The 11,611-nt window shown below is 40.0% G+C and overlaps 1 protein-coding gene across 1 annotated transcript; it reads left to right on the forward strand.

The window, feature by feature from the left end:
* Positions 1–8,428: 8,428 nt before the first annotated feature.
* Positions 8,429–10,393, forward strand: LOC112574570. Its single transcript, XM_025255739.1, has 4 exons — positions 8,429–8,663; positions 8,991–9,196; positions 9,820–9,913; positions 10,185–10,393. The coding sequence occupies exons 1-4, from the start codon at positions 8,432–8,434 to the stop codon at positions 10,193–10,195; spliced, it is 543 nt and encodes a 180-aa protein (XP_025111524.1). The 5' UTR covers positions 8,429–8,431; the 3' UTR covers positions 10,196–10,393.
* The last annotated feature ends 1,218 nt before the right edge of the window (positions 10,394–11,611 follow it).

Below are 11,611 nucleotides of genomic sequence, written 5' to 3' on the forward strand. Positions count from 1 at the left end.
CCGTCTCCATCTTTGACAACGATGATTTTACCACAAAGCCCCGTTCCTACAATTTAACATGAATACACTATTTTACTATTCCCACCAGTCCTGGAAACAAAAGATTCTTCGAGCGATGTGAAGTTAATTTTGTTAAATTCATCCTTAGGCAGAGGTAACAATGGGTGTTTCATAGCGGTAATAGTTCAAAACTGTGACGAAGAATAACAAAACAACACGATAATAGAAGATGTCCACTACCCTGTTACCCTCTTTTACCCTACTCTTCGCTCAATAAGGGTGTGCTCACAAGACCAACAGGGTACGGGTAGAGACAGATCGCTTGGTGTGCTACTTATTGCACAAGTAACGAAGGCTGAGAGATGAAAGAAAGAAAAAACGGAATAGGAGGAAGGACAAATTATCAAAAAAATAAGACTAGGCAGACTGGACGTGTTTAATTTATTAATTATAAGTATAATATCAATAAATAAGAGTAAGCGGAATAAAACGTTTTAAAACAGTCGGCAAGTTATATCTATTATCAAAACAAAAATACTTAGAAGAAGTTGTGCTTCAGATAAGATTGGAAATACTATGAAAGAAATAAAACGCATTTTACATAAGTTATCAGGTTAATAATGATAATAATTTTGTCGTAAAAAGGACTTCCTAGTGTGGGTACGAGCTCAGTGCACTCCACACTGCAGACTCCAGAAGGAACAGGTTGCCACCTAAACAACAACAAACAAAAGCCTCAGCAAACAAATGACAAGTCAAAAACATGAGAAAGAGGAATGAGCAAACCATAGGGATCAAATCTGCTATCAGTGTGGGGACAATAAATAAATAAGACATTTTAGAACTTCCCTGTTTTTTAGGTTTTCATGTTGGAATAGTTCACAGACGTCTACCCCTCCTTCTAAAGAACTTGAACATTCCTGGTTTGGAAATAATGAATATATTAGCCATTCAAAGAGTTAATCCAACTGGAAAGGGACTCCCAGAACCGTCCGAAGGTGGGGTGTAGTTGCGGCCCTATGCTCCACTGGGGGCGAGTAGAAACAAGAAGAAATAAAGAGTAAGGGTAATGCCAAATTGGTAATGGTTAATTGTAGTCGAGACGGCTGTGACTAAATTTGCGCATCTTTTTTTCAAAATCCATTTTTAGATCATGAGTCAACTGACCATTGTTATGGCCGCTGCAATGCTTCCCTGTAGCTGGATGACACCACAAGCAGGACCTGTCTTCACGTACAAGAAAGCCAGCGGACAGACCTTTGCTGACCCGGAAATGACGGTTTCGGCAAGGTCACGGATCCACTGCGCCATCGCGTGTAGGAAATACCCACACTGCACTGCATTCGCGTTCGACGACCAACGTTCCTCGTGTTTGCTTCGATCTGCAATGTCGGCGACCTCCGACCCTGCCAACCGATTATCCTTGTACACAGACGGTGAGTAATGTCCCTTTTGTGGAGTAACTGTTATAATTGTATATTCCTAGATGGTTTTATTCTCATTTCGTGTTTATTTCTTGTTTATTTGACACACGCGTACACGCGTGCGCGCGTGCACACACACGCTAAAAGTATTCCACACACACTTCAGACTTTTTTAATATCTGGTCCGCCATCTCCTTCTCTTTCTTGAAGGTGCATCCATCTGTTAGTAAATTCTGTTCTTGTCATTTCCTATTTCGTTTGCTTCGAAATCATCCTCAAAACATTGCGAACTAGTCAGTAAACAATATTTCTGGACACAGCGAGTGCTTACAAGAAGGTTTGTGGTCACTCATGTCCCATCTGCTTCTTATCTACTCAGAGTCGCACTGTCCATACACCGCACTCAATATCAGTCACGGGTCAGTGACGTTACAGAGGTCACTGTGGTCAGTGGAAGGGAACGTCACCTGTGACAACGACTACTTTCTTCTCCAAAATGTGACTCCAGCGGTCACGTGCCTGGCTAATGGCCGCTGGTCATCAGTCAACGCTCAGTGTGCCAAGAGAGTGTGGCGATACCCTGAGGTAGGACGGTCCGTGTGCCTAGAGGGGTCACTGTCAGGTCAGAACGAGACAAGTGAAAGAAATATTGACTTTATATTACAGTGAGAAACAAACAATCACAAGATAAAAAAAAAATCGTTATTCAACCTGCAGAAAGCTTATTCATGTAACGGTAGGATGACTTATTTGAATGACTTGCTTTGTATTGACAACCTCTTTGTTACTCAACGGCAGCATGTCCACACATTGCAAATGGAGAGACAGAGATTTATAAAGCTGCTTCCTTTGTAATCGTTCTCATGCATCCATCACATGCATTTACTTTTCTAAAGCTCTCGAGGGCAACTGTAGCTGAAGCGTTTTGTAAACAATATTTAAAGCAGCTTAACGGATGGGATGTGAGCAGCAATGAGCTTGATGTCATCTGACGACACTCCAGATTTATTTCAACACACAATATTAGTGATGATATTCGCATCCCCTGTGTAACTAACTGTCGTCCCAACTGGAATTGATTTTTAAGAGTATGCACGCTGAGAATAATGACTACAGACAGGCAGGACACAGTACAAGTCATATCCCGATACTCGTAAATATTTTATGAATGTATGATAACCGATGTACCTCTCTGCTCTCCCTGTTTTCACACAGACGAAGAATTTTGACGGCGTGCATTTTCCTATACCTGGGACAGTCGTCACGGGCTGGTCACTGTGTGTCGAGGGTGTTCCTACAGACAACACATTGTAACTTTTTTCTTTTAATCCATCATATTTCTTAAAATGTTTTTTTCTTTGAACGTGGTATTTATACGCGCTAAGCAGGAATAATTTTCTTGTCTGATTGTACTTATTAGCTTTCATACTAACTCTTCCAACATAGATACCTAGTAAACAAAAACCTGCCTCTGAAATTCGTAAAGGAATGAATAAATGAATTTGTGATTAGTAGAAACTTATATAGAACGTAAAATAGTAGAAAAAACTCATTTCAAATAAATTGTTTTCTTGGTTTCAACAGCATAGCAATGAATGTGAACAGCGGACCAAACGTTTACCTCCACGTTAAATGGCTGTTAAATGGGGGTTATCTAGTCATCAATGACTGGAAAAATGCAGCGTGGGGATCAGAGATAGCTGTGAGGACTCCTCAATTCCCATTGACAGTGGGAAATCCCTTCTTCTACAGAATGACCGTGACCAGTTCCACTTCTGTCGCCGTGAGTGCAGCTCAGTGCTTGCAGCTGACTTATTGTACAGTAGGAGCTAAGAATTATTAACTGATTGCACTTGCTTCAGAAATATAACACCTCACAGGTGAGAAGTGCTTTTGGAAAGTCTCAGAAAGGAAATTCTGCAAGCAATTGACATTAGAAACAGTCCACGGAGGTAGTCAGTCCTTGTGTACAACTTACTAGGTTTGGTTGGTTGGTTAGAGTGGGTTGGGTTAGTTTTTTGGTGGTTGGGTGGGTGGGTGGGTTGTTTGGATGGTTGGTTTATTAGGATGGCTGGTCGTCAGCGGTCTAGACTCTCAACTGCTTTTTTCGTGAGTTACCTCGAATGGATGCTGTCAGTGTGATGTGTATTTTCCTCTGCTGCAGATCTACATGAACAACACGTTCTTCTACACATTTACTCCACGATTCCTTCCTTCTACTTTTTCTGACATAATCATTGGCGGTTACTTGAACCTGACACAAGTGGAGGCGTGGTGCAAAAATTGACCCCAAGCAACTGAGTTTTGTGAGGACTATCTGGTGTGGTGGCAAAGTTTTGTTCTTCTGCTGGGTAGTGATAACTGCTAACAAAAAAAAAACAAGAACCAAAAAAAAAACAACAAAACAACAAAACAAAACAAAACAACTTCTGCTTAATGGCAGGTACCAAACAACAACAGGGTCATGTTTAGCGGCACTTCTGTTACATTCCGGTTATTTATTTGTGAAATGCTACAGGACTATTTTTGTTTTATTTTTCTACAAAGTTACCGTTAGAATTTTCTTTAAAAATGTTATTCTTCTTGCAAGCTCGTACGCACACAGATATTCTCTTAATTAATCTCCTCTCTGTCACACATGCACAAAATAAAAAACAAAAACTCGTTGCTGCAGAATTGATAAGCTTTACAACATTATTTTATTCTGAATGTTTGAAAATATACACTTTAGCAATTCATTTGCAGCTGTCGCCCACCTTTGAAAGATTGATTTGTAGAGTACGGTGTAGACCAGACCTGGGCAAGGGGCGGTCCGCGGGCCGGATCCGGCCCGCCTCCTGTTTCTGACCGGCCCGTCTGCTGGCCCACCCGCCAGTATATATACTATACATACAGTATTGGGTAAAACTGAGTTAACTATATTAGTCCGGCCCTCTAAAACCATCCCAATTTCTCATGCGACCCCTTGGGAAAATTAATTGCCCACCCCTGGTGTAGACAATGTCTTCATTAACTCCTTCCCGATGTAACTACTTTATTTCCTGACAGAAAACTGAGAAGAAGAAAACGTTTTGCTTTTAAACTGCTCAATAAAATTACAAATGTAAGATTTCTCCCTTTGTACTACCATGTGTATATAAATGTGTGTGTCCGCGTGTGTGTGTGAGAGAGAGAGAGACAAACAGCGGGGAAAATGAGTGAACCAAAGAAAAAGCGGGAAGCTCTATAGCCTTGCTCATCCTTCGCTCACTCAGCAGGTTTGCACGTTCGCACGCCTTTGCAATGATTTCTATCCATCACTCAAAGTGCAATAACTCGACAAGAGAAAGAAACACAATGACACTTAAGAGGTGCTTGAAATATCAATTAATAGCGGTATCGGTCCACATCTACCTTTTGATGCCTACTTTACTCTTTTCCATCCGTTTTTATGCCTCTATGGAATTTGCCACAGGAGTATTCCATAAAATTTTAGTTCAGATTTCATTTCTTTGTGCTTGTGTTCCTGAGTACTTGACGAACAGTGGGTACAATACTTGAACGGGACTGTGTCGTGGGGAGAGCTTGGATGCAATAGGACCTCTCGACTCATTCCTTGCGATATCACAAAGCCACCACCGCTCATCCTTTGTTGACGATGAGGAGGACACTGCTGATGATGTAGACACCACAGATAATACCTAACTGAATCATTTCCCCTGTCGACTGCCAACAACGACAAGTAACACGAGGCGTTAATAAGTAATAGCCTCCCTTCAACAGACAGCCGATAATTATGGACAGGCTCAGAGATGGAAAGTAAGGAAAAATACGAATATTAAAACTGATTTTTCTTCCATGGATCGCATAGACTTCAATGAGTTATATTTTATTATGCGTCGGTCCTTTATTGCAAGTCTCAACACATTTTATTATTCTTTACAGGCAATTCAACACATTATACTATACAGATTAATACAATGTGTAAGAAACCAATGCACGAATATGTCTGAAGGAACTGTATGAAATATGTAGAGAGTCAATGTAGATGTAACTAAGTGCTCTGTACCTCAGCAATAACAACATCACTCTTAATTCTTATTGTTATAACACTGTGAGTCTGGCAGGGTTATTCTCCCATTTCTCTTTTTATAACTAAAATTAACTTGTGGTTTTTATCTCTATCATTAACGTGTTGAAATGGTTGCCTTGGGTGTAGAAAGCAACCTTTGTCCGCTGAAGGTGAGATTGCAAACATCGCTCATTATTTCTCCAAGCTATATGGACAATATGGCGACTTCCTAGCAGCTCTGTTCTCGCTTTTACGAGTCAACCATGCGTGTCAGCCACAATCCTTTGCCGTGTAAGTGCTATCGGTTTGATCAGTGCATCTTATCAATGAATAAAAGCTTTAGGACCGGCTGCAGAAGTCGAAAGTTGGGCGCACTGTTCATCCAATTTATGTCTCCATTCTGTTATTTCTGCCAGAACCTGCAAGGCGAGATTCTTCCAGCCTCTTATTGAAGACGAAATAAATTTACTAAGCAGCGAAGCAGTATAGTTTGAAATAATTAAGAGCATATTTTTTCTGTAAATCGAGGACTCAGTTTTATTACCTGCACATCGATCACAGATTTCCTCCCAGCCTCCGTCCACGTGAAGACAGCGCATGCGCCAAACGCTACTGAGTACCCGAGACATTTTTTGCCGGGTGGAGTTAATGGCTACAGCTGTTCTCAAAAAGGCAAGTAATGTCTTTTATCATAGAGGCAAAAGCTGTTAACAAAAATTAAACTTTAAGATAAGGCTAATGAAGTCTGATTCTGTTACTTTCCTATACTTTATTTGCAACTATCACTTTTGGCAGGGAAAAACTCCATTGTATAAGGATTTGATATTTGTGTTCTGTCTGAACGGTTAATTAGATTGTTGTATAGCAGTAGATTGTCAATGTTTTTGTATATAAATATGTGTGTGTGTCTTCCATGCTTTAGCTTCATAACAGATCTTCCATCATCGTAGAAAACCTGCAATTTTTTACAGTTTGTTTTTGAATTCACGGTTTAAGACACAAAGGCTGCTTGTCCGTGTTAGACAATGTAGACTGGGATTACTGTATTTTTTTCTTTCACTAAAATATTTTACAGAATCACTACAATAAGGAAGCGTAAGTTTGATTTGCATAAAAGCAACTTTCGGAAGTTGAAAAACCTTTTCTATGTAAGAATTACATGCTAATGCCATGTTACAGCTGTAGCCTTAAATCAGTACTAAAATGTCCTGGGGAACGAATGGGTAAACAAACACAGAAAAAAGAACACACTCAAACACACCGAAGAAAGTGCTAAATATGTTTATATGTTTATAGGTTGAATAATTATTAGGACTTCTCACAGAGTTATTTATACCACACTGGTAACACCTGTAAAAAATGTACTTCACCGATTTGCTCTGGGTATTGTTGGAGAATCACACACAGTACGTTGGTACCACTGGCTAATTAAGAGGCCTATTAGTAATCAGCATATATTATTTATATTAATATAGTGATTGAGGTAACATAAATTATTCAAAGTCTCCTGAATATTTATTCAGTACTTAGTTGTTGACATGTGTAATACCCAAGTTATATCCCAAGTTTACAGAGTTACATGTTCAGTACTAGAGGTGGATATTGATGAATACTTTTACCATAACATACATATTTGATTATTTGTCTAGACATATCAATATAGCTTATCAAAAATAACTATTTTGTTTAAGCAAGGTTATCTACATATTCAATATATAAGCTATGCATCAATTTTAATCATGAAAGTAGGAAGCTGCTAAGTGTTGACTAAGGTAGAGGCTTGCAGTTAAAATTAAAGTGGACAAAGCTGTTGAGCGCAGTGCGCGCGGTAACAAAGATGTTTATTGTGTTGTCCATTTTCATGCTTTTAAATTTAATGTAAACAGCACAGGCTATTGGGAACTATTGCCAGGAGTCTGTCATGCTAGCTAACCGTAGCAAACTTCTGTAAAAGGATGTCAGTGTTAGTTAAAGTACACATGTTGATATTTGCACTAAGGAAGCCGCACAATATGGCGAATGTATACAAAGGCGCTCCCTTCATCGCCCGTCAATAAGCTGTCCGTCTCCATATTTGACAACGATGATTTTATCACAAAGCCCCATTCCTACCATTTAACATGAATACACTATTTTACTTCCCACCAGTCCTGGAAACAAAAGATTCTTCGAGCCATGTGAAGTTAATTTTATTAAATTAATCCTTAGGCAGAGGAAACAATGGGTGTTTCATAGCGGTAATAGTTTAAAACTGTGACGAAGAATAACAAAACAACACGATAATAGATGTCCACTACCCTGTTATCCTCTTTTACCCTACTCTTCACTCAATAAAGGTATGCTCACAAGAGCCACAGGGTTACGGGTAGAGACAGATCGCTGGGTGTGCTACTTATTGCACAAGTAAAGAAGGCTGAGAGCTGAAAGAAAGAAAAAAACTGAATAGGAGGAAGGACAAAGTATCAGAATGAACCGGTGGCCACCTAAACAACAAACAAAACTCAGCAAACAAATGACAAGTCAAAAACATGAACTTACTTCATGGATGAGTTTTCCTGATAGTATTACAGAAATAGGACTGTGCAAACCATATGGTTCAAATCTGCTATCAGTCTATGGGGACAATAAATAAATAAGACATTTTAGAACTGCCCTGTGTTTTAGGTTTTCATGTTGGAAATAATGAATATATATGAAATTCAAAGAGTTAATCCAACTGGAAAGGGATGCCCAGAACCGTCCGATGGTGGGGTGTAGTTGCGGCCCTATGCTCCACTGGGGGCGACTAGGAACAAGAAGAAATAAAAAGTTAGGGTAATGCCAAATTGGTAATGGTTAATTGTAGTCGAGACGGCTGTGACTAAATTCTCGCATGTGTATTTTTTTCAAAATCCATTTTCAGATCATGAGTCAACTGACCATTGTTATGGCCGCTGCAATGCTTCCCTGCAGCTGGATGACACCACAAGCAGGACCTGTCTTCACGTACAAGAAAGCCAGCGGACAGACCTTTGCTGACCCGGAAATGACGGTTTCGGCAAGGTCACGGATCCACTGCGCCATCGCGTGTAGGAAATACCCACACTGCACTGCGTTCGCGTACGACGACCAACGTTCCTCGTGTTTGCTTCGATCTGCGATGTCGGCGACCTCCGACCCTGCCAAAGGATTATCCCTGTACACAGACGGTGAGTAATGTCCCTTTTGTAGAGTAACTGTTATAATTGTATATTCCTAGATGGTTTTATATTCTGATGTTGTTGTAGTTTAATACAGTAGTAACTGTAAGATGATAATTTGTGGTTTGAGTGTTTGTATATTTGACACACGCGTACGCGTGTGCGAACAGACGCCAGAAGTATTTCACACACACTTCTTGTCATTTCTTATTTCGTTTGCTTAGAAATCATCCTTGAAAACATTACAAACTAGTCAGTAAAATATTTCTGGACACAGCGAGTGCTTACAAGAAGGTTTGTGGTCACTCGTGTCCCATCTGCTTCTTGTCTACTTAGAGTCGCACTGTCCATACACCGCACTCAATATCAGTCACGGGTCAGTGACGTTACAGAGGTCACTGTGGTCAGTGGAAGGGAACGTCACCTGTGACAACGACTACTTTCTTCTCCAAAATGTGACTCCAGCGGTCACGTGCCTGGCTAATGGCCGCTGGACATCAATCAACGCTGAGTGTGCCAAGCGAGTGTGGAGATACCCTGAGGTAGGAGGGTCCGTCTGCCTAGAGGGGTCACTGTCAGGTCAGAACGAGACATGTGAAAGAAATATTGACTTTATATTACAAGAGAACAAACAATCACAAGATAAAAGAAAAAATATATCGATAAATATTTTACCTGCAGAAAGCTAATTCATGTAACGGTAGGATGACTTATTGGAATGAAATTGCTTTGTATTGACAACCTCTTTGTTACTCAGACGGCAGCATGTCCACATTGGAAATGGAGAGACAGAGACTTCCTTTGTAATCGATCTCATGCATCCATTACACGCATTTACTTTTCTAAAGCTCTTGAGGCCAACTTTGGCTGAAGCGTTTTGTAAACAATATTTAAAGCAGCTTAACGGATCCGATGTGAGCAGCAATGAGCTTGATGTCATCGGACGACACTCCAGATTTATTTCAGCACACAATTTAGTGATGATATTCGCATCCCCACTGTAACTAACTGTCGTCCTAACTGGACTTAATTTTTAAGAGCTTGCACGCTGAGAATAATGACTACAGACAGGCAGGACACAGTCAAAGTTGTATACCGATGTTCGTAAGTACTTTTTGAATGTATGATAACGATGTACACCTCTGCTCTCCCTGTTTTCACACAGACGAAGAATTTTTACGGTGTGCATTTTCCTATACCTGGGACAGTCGTCACGGCTGGTCACTGTGTGTCGAGGGTGTTCCTACAAACAACACAGTGTAATGTTTTCTTTTAATCCATCATATTTCTTAAAATGTTTTTTCTTTGAACGTGGTATTTATGTGCGCTAAGCAGGAATAATTGCCCGGTCTGATTGTACTTACTAGCTTTCATAGTAATTGTTCCATATTATCTACCTAGTAAACAAAATCATGACTATAAAATAATAAAGGAATGAATAAATGAATTTGTGATTTGTCGAAACTTATATAGAACGTAAAATAGTAGAAAAAACTCATTTCAAATAAATTGTTTTCTTGGTTTCAACAGCATACCAATAAATGTATACAGCGGACCAAACGTTTACCTCCACGTTAAATGGCTGTTAAATGGGGGTTATCTAGGAATCAATGACTGGAAAAATGGATCGTGGGGATCAGAGATAGGTGTGAGGAATCCTCCATTCCCCTTGACAGTGGGAAAACCCTTCTTCTACAGAATGATCCGTGACCAACTCCACTTCTGTCGGCGTGAGTGCAGCTCAGTGATGGGTGGGTTGGTTGGTTGGTTGGTTGGTTGGTTGGTTGGTTGGTTTGGTTGGGTTTGGTTTGGTTTGGTTTGGTTTTGGGTTGGTTTTGGGTTGGGCTGGTTGGTTGGTTTGTGTGAGTTGAGTTTAGTTAGGTCGGGTTGGGTTGGGTGAGTACTTTGGATATTTGGTTTATTAGGATGGCTGGTCGTCAGCGGTCTAGACTCTCAACTGCATTTTTCGTGAGTTACCTCGACTGGATGCTGTCAGTGTGATGTGTATTTTCCTCTGCTGCAGATCTACATGAACAACACGTTCTTCTACACATTTACTCCACGAATCCTTCCTTCTACTTTTTTTGACATAAACATTGGCGGAGACGTGAACCTGACAAAAGTGGAGGCGTGGTGCAAAGGTTGACCCCAAGCAACTGAGTTTTGTGAGGACTATCTGGTGTGGCGGCAACAGTTTGTTCAGCTGCTGGGTAGTGATAACTGCTAGCAAAAACAAAAAACTTCTGGTTAATATCAGGTACCAAACAACAACAGGGTCATGTTTAGCAGCACTGCTGTTACATTCCGGTTATTTATTTGTGAAATGCTCCGGGACTATTTTTGTTTTATTTTCCTACAGAGTTGCCGTTAGACTTAAAAAAAAATTTATTCACGTACGCACAGTTTGTTTGTTTGTGTTTTATGCCGTGCTAGCAACTATGGCTACATAAAGGCAAAAAGGAGTTGTAACTTTAAAGGTTTTGAAATACGCACGCACACATTCTCTTAATTAATCTCTCTCTCTCTCTCTCACACATACACAAAATAAAACACAAAACCTCGTTGCCAGCAGATTTGATAAACTTTACAACATTATTTATTCTGAATGTTTGCAATATACACTTTAGCCATTCAGTGCAGCTGTCACCCACCTCTAAAAGATTGGTTTGTAGACTACAGTGTAGACAATGTCTTCATTAACTCCTTCCCGACCTAACTACTTTATTTCCTGTAACAATTTTTTAATTGGATTTTTATGTACATGCCCTCCTTACCCTGCTAGCTCTCTGTTTCTTATTTTTGTAGTACTTGATTTCGAGGGATAAATTGTATTGAAAGAACGTTTAAGCTCGTTAACAAATTAATTGTTGTATATTCACAATAATGCTTTTCTTGGTGTTCTAAAAGTATATTTAAAGCACTTAGCTTGATTACCGTGAAACTGTACATTATGCAAC

This window comes from Pomacea canaliculata, linkage group LG10 (genome assembly GCF_003073045.1).
Source record: "Pomacea canaliculata isolate SZHN2017 linkage group LG10, ASM307304v1, whole genome shotgun sequence".
In the NCBI taxonomy this organism is placed as follows: Eukaryota; Metazoa; Mollusca; class Gastropoda; order Architaenioglossa; family Ampullariidae; genus Pomacea; species Pomacea canaliculata.

What these genes read in the sequence shown, in the direction of transcription:
- LOC112574570 (XM_025255739.1), top strand. Translation starts at nt 8,432, where the DNA reads ATGACACCACAAGCAGGACCTGTCTTCACGTACAAGAAAGCCAGCGGA. An exon ending in ATTATCCCTGTACACAGACG is followed by an intron (nt 8,664 to 8,990) that starts GTGAGTAATGTC and finishes TTGTCTACTTAG; the next exon opens with AGTCGCACTGTCCATACACC. An exon ending in GAGTGTGGAGATACCCTGAG is followed by an intron (nt 9,197 to 9,819) that starts GTAGGAGGGTCC and finishes GTTTTCACACAG; the next exon opens with ACGAAGAATTTTTACGGTGT.